Source organism: Homalodisca vitripennis, chromosome 5 (genome assembly GCF_021130785.1).
Source record: "Homalodisca vitripennis isolate AUS2020 chromosome 5, UT_GWSS_2.1, whole genome shotgun sequence".
NCBI classification, from domain to species: Eukaryota; Metazoa; Arthropoda; class Insecta; order Hemiptera; family Cicadellidae; genus Homalodisca; species Homalodisca vitripennis.
The window spans coordinates 172023961-172044559 of NC_060211.1; the positions used below are offsets into that span (position 1 = coordinate 172023961).

At 34.5% G+C, this 20599-nt stretch overlaps 2 protein-coding genes across 2 annotated transcripts in view; both read left to right on the forward strand.

Annotated features, from left to right (window-relative positions):
• The first annotated feature begins 567 nt into the window (after positions 1-567).
• LOC124363171 (hydroxymethylglutaryl-CoA lyase, mitochondrial) lies at positions 568-14567 on the forward strand. The gene is made up of 5 exons (XM_046818316.1): positions 568-851; positions 2916-3039; positions 9886-10098; positions 13668-13856; positions 14200-14567. The coding sequence occupies exons 1-5, from the start codon at positions 625-627 to the stop codon at positions 14449-14451; spliced, it is 1005 nt and encodes a 334-aa protein (XP_046674272.1). The 5' UTR covers positions 568-624; the 3' UTR covers positions 14452-14567.
• A 5606-nt stretch (positions 14568-20173) lies between these two features.
• LOC124363727 (myosin-2 heavy chain) overlaps positions 20174-20599 on the forward strand; it is a 92793-nt gene continuing 92367 nt past the window's right edge. The window contains 1 exon segment of the mRNA XM_046818989.1: positions 20174-20555. The gene's annotated coding sequence lies outside the window, so the exon portion shown is untranslated.

The following is a 20599-nucleotide window of genomic DNA, read 5'->3' on the forward strand; positions in this document are numbered from 1 at the left end:
TTGTTTTTAGTCGTGACAGTTTGCTTTCAGTCTTTGGATAGTCATGAATGTCGATGATTCAAATCATTCGATAATCAACATCTGATTAACTCACGTGATCTGAGTTAGAATTTAGGTACTAATTCGAGGATGTTTGTCTTTTTTTGCCAGAAGTGTGAGGTGGCACCTAAGGTACCATCTAAGCCCACACTGATGTCCCGAGGCATTTCAGATCGTTACTATTCCGACGTAATTTCAGTTATTATTTAGGCCTCCCACTCTTTAATATCTATTGTACTACTCTCTACCTTTATTTTCTTTTATTTTAAGTTGAAATTTTGACAAATAGTGTGAAGTGGTTATTTGAAGTAAACAATTACCAAAATTAAAATTAGGTTTGCATTTTGAAATTATTTTCTGTAAATGAATCCAACAATTCCTGTTGCCGTTAATTTGTTAATTACAGGCACTTGTAATTGTAAGCTATAAAATTACACATATATTGTATATTAGGCCCTTGATGTTGTGAACAACTGAAGTTGGCAGATAACTTAGAGAAGTAGGTGGTGATTTCTACAGAATGACCTCATTCTAGTATGGTGGCGATGTCCAATGATGATTTATGCACTCTCAAAGCATTAATGTATGGTTACGGTACTGTTTGTTTTTATTGATATTAACAACGTAGCTGTATCAGGTCTGGTGTCATTTCAGACTGCTCAACAAGGAAAACTGCCCGAGTTTGTGCGCGTGGTAGAAGTTGGACCCAGGGATGGCCTTCAGAATGAACCAATTTCAGTGCCCACTGAAGTGAAAATAGAGTTTATTAATAGATTGTCTCAAACAGGATTAAAAGTAATCGAAGCCACCAGGTGAGGTTAAAATATGTTTAGCTTTATTTTAGACTTTAACCTTATGAAACAAAATTAATGTTAAGAAGAAACTAAATCCGAAATATACTGGTCATTGCATTGTTTGATGTTTTATAAGGATTCCGTTGGTTTGGTTACATGTAAGTAAATTCATGGTAAATTACCACTTGTGTCACATTATTAAGTAAAATCAATAGTGTTATGTTTTCAGGTGAATACTACGCACTAATATATGTGACGAAACGGTCATTCCGTTTGAAATCAACACAAAAATAAAAAACATTTACATGACCTCAGAATTTGATAAATTTGGTATGAGGGTTGGTTGTCCTTGTATAGATTAGTAAAATTGCCAATTATTCTCCAAATATCTAAAACAGTTCCAAAGTTGTGACCACGTTACGTTTATCAGAATAAAATAATGCACCTAACTTATTTTGAAATTACCATAGTTTTTTTCCTAATCAAGCTAGATAGATAGATGGGGGTGATGTAATTTTTATTCAGTTATAACTAGACTCTTTCTCTTGATGTTCAACACAACGTACTTTGTTATAAAACAGAGATATCTCGGGGAAAATTAGCAAAATTTCCCAATCTGTTTGAGAACTACCCTCATACTCAATGTTATCAAATTTTGAGGCTGTCAAGTTTATACCCTGCATTCATTTTATATGGAATGACCCGATAGTAGGAAAAACTAATTTATGAAATTTATTACTACAATTTACAAAAGCCACAAATTGTTGTTACCAATTAATGTCATTGTTAGTTATTATTTCTGATTTATTTACAGTTAAGTTATTTTCTATATGAAAGTTTTGAACCTTTCAAACAAAATAAATTGTTTACATTATATTTTGGATGTAAAACTAGCTCATTCATTGAATCAACCAGCTGCTCATAGTTAAGTTATGTGTAGAAACTTGGTTGTTCCACTGCTGAGAATGTCTTAAACAACTCAGTTGTGCACCTGTGAGACAATGAGAGTACTGCTATACCTAGATCACACTATATTTTGTAGTCTAGGTGTCTCTGGTGTCAAAAGAATCTTCGGAGTTAATTTGAACTTCTTCGTTCCCAACCATTTTTTTTTAACATCCTTTTATGAATCCATACTGATACTTAGTAAGTAAATCATGTTGAAAAATATGGTTCATAAGTCTGGATAGAACCACCTTCTCAATTATCGTGGACAAGGTTGATATCAATGATATTGGGCAGTAGTTCCACTACAGTGCTTGAGGTATGACTTTGGCTCCTTCTCCAAATGACATGTTTATGATCCAGGTTAGTGGGTAGGCGAGCGAGTTCATTACAGCACACTTTAATGAGCTTAGATAATACGTCATCAATCCTAGCAGAAGTTTTATTTTTTAAAGAGGAGATCACTCCTCTTTATTTTAAATTATTTACACATAGGGTTATTCGAAAATATTGATTACTTATGATGATACAGTAAAACTGTTTTGCACCTCAAGTATGATTTCATTACAAACACTCTTTTCACTCACCGCGTATCCCCTTGTAAAATCATGTACTTAATTATTCTTGTTATGAAACCTTACATTAATACTTGGCTATTAATGATTATAATATCTTAGTTTGATTTTTAGTCAAATGAATGTCTGATATTCAGCAAACAGGAACTGTACACCTGCAAGTTTCGTCATGACTGTCCAAATTAGATTTATTATATAATTTTTCTAAAGCTTTTCTAGAACTTAAAAATAATGTACCATTTTGATATGTGTTTATCATACTAACAGAGATGTCCCATTGAAGGGGGTAAAAGTGTATTTGTTATACCAAAGCGGTTTTTTAAGCTATCTGTGGTTTTTAAGAGCTTCACTTTTACCGTATATGTTGAAGTTTAAAAACAAAATCAAGCCATCCAAGCACTGTTGGACAATGTGGTGTCAAAATACAGATCTAGCTTTTAAAATAAATTAGATCATTTTGGCAATGTGCTCATTAAAATATTGAAACTTGTTAAAGTCCCTAAAACTATTTAATTGTTTAGACAAATTGTTAACGTGTTGTACATATTTTATGTGTTTTCAGTTTTGTATCACCAAAATGGGTTCCTCAAATGGCAGACCACAGTTCTGTTCTGCAAGGCATCACCAGGAAACCTGGCGTGAGCTACCCAGTCTTGGTACCCAACCTAAAGGGACTTGAAGCTGCTGTAAGTTGACCCAAGTACGATTTGAAGAAAGTGCATGATACATTTTTAGTGGTAAGATAAGATAAGATAAGATAAGAATCTCTTTATTCATATTTGTATACATTTTATACATGAATAGTGTCAGCATTGTATATACAAATAATTGACTAATCTTTACATTAAACAAATTAGAATTTCTGGGTATATTTTCCAATTTAAAATAGCCATACATAATATATAATGGTTAATCTATAAACATTATATTTCTGCAAAGTTCATATTACAAATTAAAGAGAACTTTAAATTATTAAAAATAAGCTTCAAATTAATGAACTAACTAATGGGCCCTCTGATTCATAAATTCCTCTATTGAGTAAAGTGCCTTTGCTGTCAGGTAACTTGTTAATTTTTTCTTAAATTTTGGCAAGGTTTGTTCCGATCTAATGTGGCAAGGTAATCTTTGAAGAAATTTTAGTCCCACGTAGGTTGGGCTTTTTTTATAGAACTCAAGATTATGATGCCCAATTATTCTATATCTGGAATTCCTGGTATTGTATTTTTGAGTAGGATAATCTGATATTTCAATACATTCTTTTGCAGTTAAGATTGTGGCAGTAATATATAAGGCAAATACTGTTGGAATTTGTAGCTGAGCAAAATAAATTTTAACTGAGTCTCTCCATCTAAGATTTAACATGATCCTGACAGCCTGTTTTTGTAATTTCAGAATTCTATTGAGATTTGCTTTGACTGTCCCCCGTATAGGCTAATTCCAAAGTTTATGTGAGAATGAATGAGTGAATAATAAATTGTTTTCAATGTTTTTGAGATTGCTCAGCTTTGACATTCTTCTCAGAGCAAATAATCCAGATGATATTTTGGATGAAATTCTATTTACGTGGTTTGTCCAGTCTAAATTTTTGTCAATCGTCAACCCTAGAAAAATTTTGTGCTGTCTGTTTGATCCAGTTCATGATTCTCTATTAGGATTTTAAGGTTGGTCTCTTTATTTGAATTTTGTTTTGTGAAAAATTGCATAAGGTGTGTTTTTTCATAATTGACTAATAAATTTTTTTGGGCCATATTTTGAATAAGATTGGAAATATTAAGAAAAGATGATAATTCAAGCTGTTTTATATTGTCCTCTGTTACAAGAAGATTAGTGTCATCTGCATATAAAACAAATTTGCCCGTTTCCCATGGACCACAACTGGGCAATCCCTTCAGATAGCAAACAAACAGCAAAGGGCCTAAAATGGAACCTTGGGGGGACGCCATATTTTATGAACTGTTGTCTTGATTGGATTTTGTTGATTTGTTTTCCATTTTGCTTTGTTATCTCAACATATTGCTTGCGGTTTGTTAAATATAGATTTGAACCAAGCAGCTGTTTTTTTTAATCAATATTGAGGTTTTCCAAAATCTGTAGTAATTTAGGATGTGAGACACTGTCAAATGCTCGGCTCAGGTCAAGGAAAATGGCAGCCACTTTTTTTCTTTTTATCAATATTTTCAATTATTGACTGCACAAAATCAGTTGCAGCTGTAATCACAGACTTGCCAGATCGGAAACCATGCTGTTCCTTGTCAAATAAACTATTAGATTCTAGATAAGAGGCAAATTGGTTGTACACTACTCGCTCATTGACTTTTGAAAAAACATGATAACTGAGAAATAGGACGGTAGCAAGATACATCATGAGGGTCACCCTTCTTGAAAACTGGGACAACTTTGGCAATTTTTCATTTGATCAGGAAATATACCTGTGACAAAAGAAGAGTTAATGAGATGAGCCAGAGGGCACTGATAACTCTGCCACATTGTTTTAAGACAACCACAGACACATCATCATGGCCTGATGAGAATTTATTATTGAGAGAGGCAATTATGGTGCTAACTACATCTGAATTTACTGGTTGAAAGTAAAAGGACTTATTCATTTGAACATTTATAGTTTGGGAATTCTCATTTAGAACAAGGTTATTAGGCAAGTTTGGTAAAATTAAATTTTCTACAGTTGATGAGAAAAAACTATTAAAACTTTCGGCTATACATAAAGGATCAGAAATTTGTTACCATCTACATTCAGAAGTAATTCTGAGTTACAACCAGTTAACTTTCTACCCCAATTCATTATTAATTATTTGCCAGGTTGATTTTATCAAGTTAGTAGAGCATTCAATCTTTCTGTCAAAAAACTTTTTCTTTTCTAAAATGGACATTCTGTTTTAGTTCTTTCCTTATGTGTTTTAACATTTCTTTGGTATCACTATCTTTAGTACTCCTAGCCTGTGCACTTAAATTAACTAATGTAGCCTTTTTTATTCCTAATACTGTCAGTTATCCAAGATTTACAATTTGCATTAATTTTGACTTTGGTTAAAGGAAAATGTACATTAAAATGATACATAAATGTGGTATAAAAAAACATTGAATTTTTCTTCAACAGGAGCACAATACATATCCAACCAGTTTTCTCTCTCCAAAACTTTCACAAATCCATTTACACTGCTTTCAGAAATGTTTCTACTAAATTTATAAAAGCTATTGGATGTACTTTTTGTTTTTACATTGTGTAATTCCAACAATTGTCCATCATGGTCAGAAATTTCAGTTACTATGCCAGTTACACAAGTAAGTTTTTTATCTATATTTGTTACAAAATTGTCAATGGCAGTTCTGGAGTGATCAGTAACTCGGAGTAGGAAAGTCAAACTAAATAATAAAGGTTAAAAGCTTTCAGAATATTTACAAATTCTATATATGTGTTTGCTATGCTCTAATACATTTATATTGAAATCGCCTCCCACTACAATATTACTTTTACCATGTATTTTTGCTACTGTGCCTAAGAGAGAATCAAACTTAGTTAGGAAGGAATCATCATACTTTTTTGCATGGAGATCTATAAATACATACTAGTAAGTAGGAGTTATCACCAAAAAAAGAGTTGAGAAAGACAACATTCAAATTCTCTGTCTTTAAAGCAGAGACTTAATTTGAGGGTACATTATTGGTTTTACTTTAATATTACTGTTACTACGAGTTAGTATCATTGTTTCCCCCACCAACTGTGGTTTTTCTACAGTAATAACTGCTTATTTCATAATTTGGAATTTTTAGGTAAGCAAAATCACTTTCAGAGCATTTATGCTCAGTTAAGAATAAAATTTCAGGCTTTTGGCTGGAATTCAGACAGTGTTATGTCAAGCAGATCGATTCGAGATGGTAGGTGCTGAATATTTTGATGAAATATTAATAAATTACTAAGCTTATATTTTTGAAAAGGGTTTTTGAAACTTTGACTTTCCCTTAAAATAGGCCTAGTTTTAAGTACTTTTTCTCTAACATTATTGTAATTTACATTTGGTCTTAATCTAAAAAATACTGCTTGTATCATTGGACAAACTCTTATTATCTGTACCAAAACTATCAACATGGTTGAGGGTTATTTTCAACTCCAGACACCTTACATTCACTAACTCCCTCCACATGTAAAGCAGGACCCAACACCTCACTAACACTTTGCCCATTGAACTGAACACCCCCCTCATCACACTGCACTGAAGACGCTAGAGGTGGTACAGGTCGTGTCGTGCAGCTAATGGCCTCATGTACGGGAACCGGAGAGCCGAAAATGCTTGAAGAAAGGCAATGATATCCACGTGGTCTTGATGTTTTTATTGTCTGCGTTGCTGGAAACTGCGATTGTTTAAATTCCGCTACATGACGATCAATGTTTGAAGGATTTGAACTTGTATCCAGATTTTGATAAGGAAGTCTTTGTAGCAATTATTTGCTGGAGATGTTTAACAAAGCAGTATGAGGCAGTCCACTACGAAGTATTCCGTCTGAGTTTTCGTTGTATGTAACAATGAGAACAGAGGCACCTGTTTTGTTTCTGAAGTTTTGAAGATTAGCTATAAAATGTTCAGGTAAAACTCGATCTCGTACACACCCCATCGGTGAACAGATAAGTGTCTTTAAGTTTCTTGTTTTAAAATCTTCTGCCAACTGTGCAAAGGCTGAATCATAAGCACTTGTATAGTTTGTGGAGTTGATAGCATTCATAAAATATTTAGGTTTCGTCACTAAACTGTAAACATTTGTTCCATAGGCACTTTTTCTGATAGGTTAAATTGCTAACCACAATAATCTGAAACATGGGGTTTTTCCAAATTTTTTCCTTGAAGGCTACAGCGACACCTTTGCTCATCCTGCTTGTGATGATAAAAATCACCTGAGACGCAATGGGCAAAGGCTACACAAACATCAGTACAGAATCTGTCAATGATATGCCTCATGTCTGCTTCACTATTGTAATACCATGATTATCTAGTGAATTTGGGTCAAGAGGTATTGGGTTGTAAGTTGTTGAAGAGTTCTGGCCATTTTTTTTTTGGAACTAAAACAAATTTCTGATAATCCAAGGTTTGAATGTACTGGTTTTATCTAACTAGTACATTTAATACTTTGATATTATCCAGAGGCCTCTATTTTTGGAACAGTTTTTCTTACCAGGGACCTAAAAAAACTACATCATTAGAAAGAACAGACATTATTTGACACTTTTAATTACATGTCATTATTTCTTGTTATTATGTAATATAATTAAGTAGATTAGGTTATCATAAATATGTTACAAGTAGTACCAAAGTTGAAGATAACCTTTACGAGCGCAAACGTGATCTAAGTTCTATATCGTCCAATTTTCTGACATCAGATCACATTGGACGATCAGGCACGTGATCTGAGATCTTGAAATTACCGATTGAAAATGCTCTGGCCATCAGTATGGGCTTTCCTGCACTTCTAACAAAAAAAAAGAAAAGCATCGCTCAAGATAGGGTTTAAATATAAAGCTCAGATCACGTGAGTGTTCGAAAATTGTCAATTTTAACTTTTTATACTTATTTACGTATAGACTGGTAAAAAATATTAGATAAAGATAGGATGGCCTCCCTTCCCCTGACATTCCTTTCTTTTGGGAGGTGGAAAACAAAACCAGATTGTCATAATGACATGTTTTCTAATTATGTAGTTTTTTTAGGCCTCCGGTAACAAAAAGTTTTAAAAACAAAGTAGCCCCCGGATTATTTATTATATGGCCAAAGTACCATACATTTTATTATATGAATGCCAAAAACATCCTCAGTTAAATTAATGCACTTTATATAGATAGAGATCATCCAATTGACAGTGTGATAGATAACTAGTTAATTTTTTTATTTGCTTGAATATTTTATTTTTTAACCCATTGCGGATCGTGAAAACGGCACGCGCGCGGGCCTTAGAGTACGAATTAATCCGTATTACAACGCAGCACCCCGCAGTGTTTGCACGCCTACCTGCCTGCTTAGCGCGCTCGCTAATTATACATGTTTTGTTTGTTTATGTTGTTATTTATGTTATATAAACATTATACAGATCATATTAGACAAGTATATTATACTAGAAGTATATTCAAGTATATTCATAAATATCCTCGGAAGCACTACTTTGAGCGTTTTTATTGATATTGAAATGATGTTGAAATAGAGTTTCCACATCCGGTGGTGTCCCAGGAACAATGTCTGAAATAGTCTGAACATCTGAATCATGGTCACTAGCCCGCTCGTCACTGTCAACATTAGTATCCGCGTAATTATGAAAACGTGGACAAATACGCGTGATAGAAACGTCTCCATCCTCAATAACACTATCGATATCACTTTCATCACTTCCACTTTCTAATAATAGTCTATCTAATTCAGATGATTGTAAATTGTCACCCATTTTATTTACGTACACGCACACGAGGCAAAGGAAAATCGAACGCCACGACTGTACGCCTCAGACAAACAATTTGTCGCAAATAATTACATTATTGACCGATAACGAGGGGAGTATTTGTGGACGAGTACCAGAGATAAGATAGGAAGCCAGTCCAGGAAAACTGACTATAAATATCTCCGAGGCTTATAACAGCGATAAGCGTTCAAAACAAATGAGTCATCCGTACCACGTCATCCGCGTGAGGGTCATGTCATTGTGCTTTTGGTCCACGCCTCGCTCCGCGTCACCCTCACGTCGTTGATCCGCAATGGGTTAACACTAAGAACACCCGTATAATATTGGGACTGTTGCATGTGGCACATGAAAGCATTAATATTACAGATATATAATTATTGTGTATAATATACGTATACAGTAGCATAGTTAGACTTTGCCTATTGCATAATCTGTTATTGTGGATAATAACAATAAAAACAGCTTGAATCTGTTTAAAGATAGAAAAATCTTGCAAAATTTTGCCCCAGAAATCTGCAAGAGCAGAGGAGATTGCTGTGTTTGTGACTAAATATTATGGAATGTTACTCCAAATGTATGCGGGAGCAGAGGAAATTGCTGTGTTTGGAACTAAATATTATGAAATGTTACTCCAGATATCTGCGGGAGCAGAGGAGATTGCTGTGTTTGGAACTAAATATTATGAAATGTTACTCCAGATATCTGCGGGAGCAGAGGAGATTGCTGTGTTTGGAACTAAATATTATGAAATATTACTCCAGATATCTGCGGGAACAGAGGAGATTGCTGTGTTTGGAACTAAATATTATGAAATGTTACTCCAGAAATCTGCAAGAGCAGAGGAGATTGCTGTGTTTGGGACTAAATATTATGGAATGTTACTCCAAATATATGCCGGAGCAGAGGAAATTGCTGTGTTTGTGACTAAATATTATGGAATGTTACTCCAAATGTATGCGGGAGCAGAGGAAATTGCTGTGTTTGGAACTAAATATTATGAAATGTTACTCTAGATATCTGCGGGAGCAGAGGAGATTGCTGTGTTTGGAACTAAATATTATGAAATGTTACTCCAGATATCTGCGGGAGCGGAGGAGATTGCTGTGTTTGGAGCTGCCTCAGAGACATTCAGCAAGCGCAACATCAACTGTTCCATCGCAGAGAGTCTGGTCAGGTTCAGGGAGATCACAAGGGTAGCTCTAGACCGCGGTCTCAGGGTCAGAGGATACGTGTCATGTGTCTGCGGCTGTCCGTATGAAGGAGACATTCCCCCACATCAAGTCGTCAAGGTCAGTTTTGGTTTCTTGTGTAATATTTTATATTTTATTAAATTAAGTGTAAAGGAATTAATGTCCTTGCAATCAAATTAAGCTATTTTACAATAAATTAATACATTCATTTCTAAGTAGTTTTATAGGTGCACCTCTAGTACTGCAGATGATCTGGCACATAGACAGGCACTGCATGTGTGAATGGTTGAGATGTCTGAAAACGTGTGATTGATTTAGTTGCTCATAATGTGTTTGTATGTTACCATATTTGGTATTTTTAAAGCAATAAAATTTAACCAATATGTTAAAAATTTCAATTGACATGCACAAAATGTAATAATACTATAGTCTACTTGTTGCACTATACAACAAAATTATAACTGTACCAAAGTAGAAAGGATTGTACGCCAATAGATAAATCTTAGCCTTCAGATTTGACAATCATTTATTGTAACAGTTTTATGAACTGACAATTGTGTGGGACAAATCGCTAACCAAACTCTTCCTTCATGTCAACACGAAGTTCCAAAATAGTTTTAATAATAAAAATTCCTTTTTTTATAACTGGGCGATTGCAAATCTTGGTTCCACGAAGCAAGTATGTTGACCATGAATGTATACTATTATAAATGAATGTTGACCACAAAATACTTAACCACAAACCCACCTAAGACAATCCTAAACGAATTAACTTTAAGCCGAAACGTCAATTGATAAAAAAAAACTGCTTCACTTAGAAGGGTTAAGTTTGTGCAACTTTGTTACTGGCTTTAACACTTTGTACCCTGGGCCCTTAATACATGTTTCGGCGTGGCTCCCTGGGGGTTTTATGATGCTTTTAAATAATTCTGTGTTATTAAAGTAATTATGTTATAAACTCATACTATATATCTTTTTAAAGATAGAGATACATACTTTTTTAAATGTATACAAATATAAAGTTTATTTTCAAAATGAAATTATTACATACTATTGAATGTTACGTAAAAAATACAAAAAAGGTTTCATAGCTTTCGCAGGCTACATAGCTTGTTAGTTCAGGTAGTTCGCCTTAGTGTGGTAATTTTTAAAGCACAATGGTCTGAATCAAATACAGGATCTCACACATTTTCGTTTAGATCGTTCATAAAGTCAATATTTGGTCCCAGGTGTGTATCAAAATCATCGTCCCTTTCCGACTCGGAGTCAAACAAAAGATCGCGAATTGCATCTCTTTTGATTTCATCACCCATATTATTTAAACTCGAAAATAATAAGTAAAGAATATAAAAGAAAATTAACGGAAAGTCGAGAAGAAAGAAGAAAGCTAGTGTAAATACAAAACAAAACACACGGATAACCTCATATTGCTTGCATTTGCCTTTACTTCATTCAGTAAGAAACTAAAGTTCTGATTATTTACAAACAGGTAAATTCACATTTATAATACATTATAATAACATTTGCTTCAGTATTTGTCGGCAAGATTTGTAGAAAACTTAGTAAGACATCACTAAGACTCACAACAACACAAAACGTGAAACTCTACAAAGCAAACTGACAGTACCGATGATCAGCCGCGGCGCCTACGATCAGCTGTCTAGACTCGTTTGTAGTACGATGATAAATATACGTATTTCATTACTAAAACGTGACCCAGGGATCTCAAAACCAACAAATACGAACTTAGATAACTAATGAGCATAATCAAAATGTTAGAATCCAAAAATAAGATGACTGAGCTAAATAATACAATTAATAACATGACCCAAAGCCATACTCGGGCGCCGGTAGCAGGCACTGCCGACGCGGCCCGATTTATACTCGGGCTCAGGGTACAAAGTATTAATCATAACGAAAAGGTTACCATTCGTTGGATAGGTAGCGCAAACTATGCTGGACAAATGATGCTATGAGATATTTCCTCTGAGAGACACTATTGGTATTTCAGTTTCAATGAGTAATTACCAGTAATATTGTTGACAACAGGTAGTGCAAGCCATGCTGGACATGGGATGCTACGAGATATATCTCTGGGAGACACTATCGGTATTTCAGTTTCAATGAGTTAGATACCAGTAATATTGTTGACAACAGGTAGTGCAAGCCATGCTGGACATGGGATGTTACGAGATATATCTCTGGGAGACACTATCAGTATTTCAGTTTCAATGAGTTAGATACCAGTAATATTGTTGACAACAGGTAGTGCAAGCCATGCTGGACATGGAATGTTACGAGATATATCTCTGGGAGACACTATCAGTATTTCAGTTTCAATGAGTTAGATACCAGTAATATTGTTGACAACAGGTAGTGCAAGCCATGCTGGACATGGGATGCTACGAGATATCTCTGGGAGACACTATCAGTATTTCAGTTTCAATGAGTTAGATACCAGTAATATTGTTGACAACAGGTAGTGCAAGCCATGCTGGACATGGGATGTTACGAGATATATCTCTGGGAGACACTATCAGTATTTCAGTTTCAATGAGTTAGATACCAGTAATATTGTTGACAACAGGTAGTGCAAGCCATGCTGGACATGGGATGTTACGAGATATATCTCTGGGAAACACTATCGGTATTTCAGTTTCAATGAGTTAGATACCAGTAATATTGTTGACAACAGGTAGTGCAAGCCATGCTGGACATGGGATGCTACGAGATATATCTCTGGGAAACACTATCAGTATTTCAGTTTCAATGAGTTAGATACCAGTAATATTGTTGACAACAGGTAGTGCAAGCCATGCTGGACATGGGATGTTACGAGATATATCTCTGGGAGACACTATCGGTATTTCAGTTTCAATGAGTTAGATACCAGTAATATTGTTGACAACAGGTAGTGCAAGCCATGCTGGACATGGGATGCTACGAGATATCTCTGGGAAACACTATCAGTATTTCAGTTTCAATGAGTTAGATACCAGTAATATTGTTGACAACAGGTAGTGCAAGCCATGCTGGACATGGGATGCTACGAGATATCTCTGGGAAACACTATCAGTATTTCAGTTTCAATGAGTTAGTTACCAGTAATATTGTTGACAACAGGTAGTGCAAGCCATGCTGGACAAATAATGGTACGAGATATCTCGGGGAAACACTATCAGTATTTCAGTTTCAATGAGTTAGATACCAGTAATATTGTTGACAACAGGTAGTGCAAGCCATGCTGGACATGGGATGCTACGAGATATATCTCTGGGAAACACTATCAGTATTTCAGTTTCAATGAGTTAGATACCAGTAATATTGTTGACAACAGGTAGTGCAAGCCATGCTGGACATGGGATGCTACGAGATATCTCTGGGAGACACTATCAGTATTTCAGTTTCAATGAGTTAGATACCAGTAATATTGTTGACAACAGGTAGTGCAAGCCATGCTGGACATGGGATGTTACGAGATATATCTCTGGGAGACACTATCGGTATTTCAGTTTCAATGAGTTAGATACCAGTAATATTGTTGACAACAGGTAGTGCAAGCCATGCTGGACATGGGATGCTACGAGATATATCTCTGGGAAACACTATCAGTATTTCAGTTTCAATGAGTTAGTTACCATAGTTACCAGTAATATTGTTGACAACAGGTAGTGCAAGCCATGCTGGACATGGGATGCTACGAGATATCTCTGGGAGACACTATCGGTATTGGCACTCCAGGGAGTGTGAGGAGAGTGTTGGAGGCAGTCTTAGCTGTCGTACCTTCTCACAACATTGCTGTCCACTGTCATGATACTTATGGGCAAGCTTTACCGAATATACTTGTTGCATTACAGGTACGTTTGAATAGTTATATTCTTTTATATAGTATTCTTTTGTTGTAACTGGTTATTATTGCCTACAAGGCAATAAAATTGCTTTACAAATTTAATTTTTGGCAGAACTTTTAGTTAATATTCTTCTATTTATTTTCTAATTTTTAATTTAATTTTAAATTCATATTGTTAAAGTAGTTGTAAAACTACATTCTGGTTTGTCTTTTAACATAGTTTTTCATTCGGATAATTTGGTTTGAATGCAGCAAATATCAATAGGCTTAATAAAATATTTTTATAGAATGAATATACTTATTGAAATTATCAGTTTATAAATAACAGTGATATTTATCGGATGTTCCAGATGGGGGTGAGTGTGGTGGATGCGGCAGTGTCAGGATTAGGCGGGTGTCCGTACGCTCGTGGGGCGTCAGGTAATGTGGCCACAGAAGATTTGGTCTACATGCTGCACGGTTTGGGCATCAACACAGGCGTGGATCTGCCCGCTCTTATCAGTGCCGGCCAATATATCTGCACATTCCTCAACAAACAGACAGAGTCTAAGACAGCTCGTTGTCTCATAAAAAAAGATAAACTTTCTTCCTTGAATAGTTGAAGATGTAAATCTCTTGAGTCAAAGGTATAATGCGAGAAATTTTTCGTTTTTTTCACGGAAGGAACTGTAATATGTTGTACATATATTTTTTAATTAAAATTTTTATACTTTGATTATCAATGTGTTTTTATTTTTATCTTATACACTGCCAAGAGAATTCTGAAATGTTAAAATGTAAGCATTTATAAATAATATTAGTAAGAGAAGAGATTACATTAAAATCATACATTATTAAGGACTTTATAACAATCGTCTTAACTTTCCAGTTAACACCACGTAAATACATGAGTAACACAATTAAATTCTTAAAATATTTTTGTTTCTACCTTTGGTGAGCCATTTTCAATCAATGAACGGAATTAAATTGAAACTGCCAATAAAAATATCTGCTCATTCAGTTTAATTGAAAGTGCTGAAGCTGTAATGTAGTTGGCTATAGTTTAAACAGTAAGATCAATTCAACATGGCTTGTTTATTACAGGCTGCCAGCTTTTTAATAATTTTTGCTGTCTTGAAAGAATACTGCCTGAGTTTACAGCAGTCTGTGTTCAGTTTTCACAATAAAGTTATGTCTGAAGAGATATGCAATACAAAAAATACAATGCCTGCAACATAAGATGAAATTCTTTCTATTTGTAATAACAAATAAAATACAAATTTATGTTTGGTTTTTAAAGGAAAATTCATAAAATCAGTTAAAATGTTTTAATTTGTTTTCAGGTAATAATTGTATTGTAATTAAACAGGTATATTAGTAATTGATCAATAATGACCACAGCCACACCATTACCTTTAATAATGTTTTTTGTATCAACATTTGATTAGGTGTAAATATAGAATATAATTGTGACCTTTTTAACAATAATGAATTACTGATAGAGAGTCTTGGTTGGAATCTGGGTCAGATTATCAGGAGACTAAAGTTCAGAGGAAATCAAAAGTTCAAAGTTAATTCTTGTGATCATTGTACTACATAAACTAAAAATAGAACATTTTGATAGTTTGTGCAACTGAGATATGTTATCTATTTCTTAAAGAGATAACAGAATTTGTATTGTGCATCAGAGCTAAACATTAATTTATCCTTTCAGACTCAGATTCAAATTATTTTTTTATATAAAATATACAAAAAGTTGTACTAATGAACTAGGAACATCAAGGAACTAAAACTAACTGCAATCCATTTTATTTACAATTAGATTTTATTTACATCTAAATTAATTATTCTGAATCAATAATACTTGCCTCTAAGTCATGAATTCATCAAAGAATTATAGTACCTTTCTCTATTAGTATTTTTATATTAAGTTTAAATTTTGCATAGTTATTTAAGCATTTTACTGCTCTTGGTATATCATTAAAAAATATAATTATTCCAGCATGTAAAGATTACTTTTTATGAAGAGTTGATTTGTTTTTTTTAAAGAAAGATCATTTTGTTTGTGTTATGTTTATGAATATTACTTAACCCTCGAGCTTTAGGTTGATACTGCCTCCGTCCTTTTCAAAATGCCATCAGTACCATATGTTATCGACGTATGTTTTATTTATATTTTTGAACTGTACTTAGAAATTTTCAGATACTGATGGGCACCTGGACAACCAGATAAGAATGACGAGATTATTGCAGTACTGTATGCACAGTCTGCGAGTATCTTTAAACTTTCAGAGTGACCCTCATACAATATCTACCTGAAAAACACCAAACTTGGGGAAAGGAACAGTTCATATGCACACCAATGTTTGTTTCATAGATAAGTTAATTAGTCAGCAGCATTCATTATCAGTTTTGACCGCTATTGAAATGTGGAATTCCTTCTGGAAATTCCTGATTCAACATCAATTGTAAGCCCATTACAATGCCAATTAACTTATTTTAAGCAAGCAAAAATGTCAGACAATGTAAAGAAATTAATCAAACGAGCTACATTCAATCTAATTGACTAGATTTAGGATGCATACTGATAGGATTGAACAATATGAACATGTGTCACAGCTAGAAGACAGATTTAGTGTTTTTAAGGATTCTTTGTTGGAATTTGAATAATTTCAAATTGAAAGAGAATTAGTGGACTCTTGACACTGATCATGAAATAGTGCTTTGAAGAAATATTTTCAATTAATGGCTAGGTCAAAGGCTCTTCTTCCTAAACAAATATCCAACAATGCAACTTGATCATCCTATCATCATTCACAATCTTTATCAACTATTCAGGTTAAATTGCCGACGATTAGTCTAACTACCTTCAGCGGGATGTATGAAAAATGGCTTCAGTTCTATGAACTTATTTAACTCCATAGTAGAAGACAATACATCACTTTCACCAATCCAAAAGTTTCATTATTTAAATTAATGCTGCAAGGTCAAACCCTTCGTGTAATAAAGTTTGGAAGTTTCAGCTTCCAATTACGTCACAGCTTGGATTCTTTTAAAGAATAGGTTTGACAACAAATGTGTCATGATAAAAAATCACGTCACGCCCTTGTTCAACTTAAAAAAACTCGACAAAAGAGTCTGGGACAGCATTGAGAAGTCTGTTAGATACAGAATTACCCAGGTTTGATCAGTTTACCTCATGCCTTGAAAAATAGATGCAACATATTAGAAACAATAGAACTAAATAGAACCTCTAATAGTAGCAAAAGTAATCAATTTCATCAATTCAGGAAAAGCCCTAGCTCATTTGTCACCAGTATACCGAATTGCCCTCTCCGCAAAAAGGGCCGCAACATATTTTAATGTGACAATTTACACAAAATGACTATCTCAGGTAGGCTTGAATCAGTAAAGAAACTAGGAATGTGTATTAACAGGTTATCACATGGTCATCTCATCAGAGATTGCAAATCAAGAAACATCACACTCAACCACATTTTTAACAAAACCATGACACCATTGCAGAAAGTAATAATGTTCACCAGGGAATAAGTAACAGCCCTCCCGCAACTTTGGCTTCAAATACATTTGACAATCCTGTATGTAATATCAGTTGTGGACATCTAGGATGCAAATGGCGAGGAAAGAACCTGCAGAGTGTTATTAGACTTGGCATCATAATAAAATTTCATAACAGAGAGGATGGTGAACTTACTAAATTTTTTTTAAAATCAAACAAAACTGAAGAATTACAGGTATTGGGAACTGACAAGCTTTTGCCTCACACGTACTTCATTGTTCTGTTCACTCACAGCACAATGTCTATAAAACAACATAAGCTGCCTAGCTCTTCTGAAAGTAACGAACAACCTGCCCAACTATCCAATCGACAGCAGTGCTTTGAATCTATCAAAGACTCCAGTTTCAACTCGCCATGACCCATCGACAAGCTGATAGGAGCAGAATTGTTCTGTAGATTACTTCGTGTTGGGCTTTTATTTAGTTTTTATCATATTAGTTTAAGAATTTTACTGTTAATGACTGGAGAACGTTTGTACACCGGTGTAAACCGAAAGCACTTGACAATAAAGCCATTATTATTTCTCCCAGCTTATGAATAAGCTATGAATAGTGCGTTAAATTCTTGATTATATATCTTTTTGCAAATAAACTGACAAACATATCCATTCATTAAAGCAGTGCAGGTGTTATGGTTATCCTGATTTCAACCTAAATCCTGACTGCAGCCTATGAGAAAATGTTCTGATAACACATATTCCAAAATTTGTCTCAAAACTATATTTTACTAAACGTTCTATATGGTTAGACAGACGCAAATTGGAAATCAGTCTTAATATTGGATTACACTGAACGAACTCTTATGTTTCCAGTTTGGTAAATATTGACAAGCTCTTATTATGAATTAACATTTAACATTTAGGAATGTTAGTGCCCTAATGTCACAAAGGCTTATGGGCTTTAATCATATCTATACTTAACAATCGTCTTGAAGGTAATCTCATTCACTTACAATTATTCCTCATACTTTAGAACTGAAATGTATTTGGGACATTTTCTCATTTGTTTAACTTGTAAATAAATTTCAATTCTTCATCTGATTCAGAAAACGAAACCGTATACACAAAATATTCATTCATGTTATTGGGTTAATGTCATTTGGTATTCCTATTCTTGCTATAATATGCAATATCACACTGACAAAAATGTCCAAACATTTAAAATCTTTCATATTAGAATGTTTTCCACAAAACAACTTTCTTTGCTATATGTAGCCTATTAGTGTTTTCTGTCAATTTCTGTCTTGTACTTTTTCTAGTCATCATATTGCCTTCATTCCCAGGATTTGTTCATCAATTTGTTTTTCTATTTGATCAACAGTTCAATTTCTTCTGTCCACCAGAAGAAGGGTCCCATTTTATCTCATTAACTTTTGTGTTGGTGGTAAGGATGTAGTCAGTAAGGAATCCAGGACCCCCCCCCACATTTTCAATTTTTCACGTTTTTAGCAAATGATTATTATTATTCTACAAAATTCAGTATTCCTGAAATATACTGGTGAAAGATCGTTCTCAAAATTGAAACGGGTCAAGATCTTTTTAAGCAACAGAATAGGGAATGAGCGGTTGACTGCACTTGCTTTACTGTCCGTCCACTGAGGAAAAATATCAATTGTCTTGACCCCCCTCCCCTTAATGTTTTCCAGGAATGTTATGTCTCTGAAAATTTAATAAATTTTGGAGCTCATTTTCTCCAATTGTCTTCAAAATAAATTATACGACTGCAAATTGCTATGTACTTTCAGTTTACAGATATAAAATAACTCATTTCCTCTGGCATCTCAGATTCAGAGCATTACAATTGGGGCACTTGTAGTTAAGTGTGCAGTAGTAAGTGTACTACTAACCGTCCACGCTAACATTTGATTTGCACTGCCAATGCTGGTAGATGACACATGACCTAGACATATCACACTTATGTTTTCAGAAAGTAGCCTCCTCTTTACCTCTCTATGTATATATCTTGGGGCCGTGCACTTAGCTATGTGTGTACTCTTCAATAGGTTGGAATATTAACCATATGTGATGCACAGCTTTCGGATTACAATATACTAAGTTTGAGCATCTGATCATGAATGCTTCTAAAATTGGTTTACATGCAACCAAAGTGATGAAACACAATGGGTTGGCTGTATTTGATATTAAATGAGGAATCGGGTTTTTATTTTATAAAAAAAGAAAACAATATGATTGTGTTAACGTTGATACTAGCAAAGTTTGTGATCGTTGAAAAATTCAAACTTAAAACATAATTCTTAATTAAACCGATCTCATTAGTAGCAGAGAAAGAGTGTACAATTTACATAACGTACAGTACATGAAAATTACAGTAAAATTGTATTTTATTTATGAGAGCAAATGATTTTTTTAAATATCGATACATTTTATTATTCATCACGTAGTTCATCATATTGATATTACACGATTAACTAGTTAACCCTATTCCATAATTAGACGCTTACTCTTATTTGAATCTGATTTCGTACGCAATATTTCTGACATAACCTATTTCTAAAAAATCCGAGCGGACAAAAAATTTAATATTTGGTTAAGAGACCCCTAACAAAATCTATTTTAGGTTAGCCCCAGGCCTCCAACAACCTTTGAGCGGCCCTAGACGTGACAACGGACGTCAACAAAGTATAAATCGCCCAGCGCCGCTCCGTACGGTGGAGCGCTCTAGCGGAGATTGCGGGAGTCACGACACGCTCGGAAGCCATAGTGCACCAGTTTAAACTTGGCGGCGGGCCATTTTGAGCGCTGTTATGAGGGACTCGCATTTAGACTGGTGCAAACGACGGAACCAAATTAGCGGGAAATGGGCACGGGATTCCGTAACGTAGCTCATAGCTCGTCCTAACGAGAAGGTATCTCTGAACTTTCTCAGCGTTCAGTTATTCCATATTGTGTTTTCTTGTTTACTCATATGAATTCGCCTGTAGATATCGTGTATTTTGTACCTAAGTCTGACTTCTCATTCACATCTCCCCTCACATGTTCTATGGAGTGAACACTTATTCTGTGTGTAATGACATTTTTTCTCGTAAACGATTTTGTAGCTCTGGTGTTTTGTGAAGACATACTTGTAATGTTGATTCGTAGGCCCGACTGTAGCTTCACTCTCCCATGACGTGACCAGCAACGAACTAGTGAGTGAACATACAATTATTTATTTTTACATTATTATTGTGAT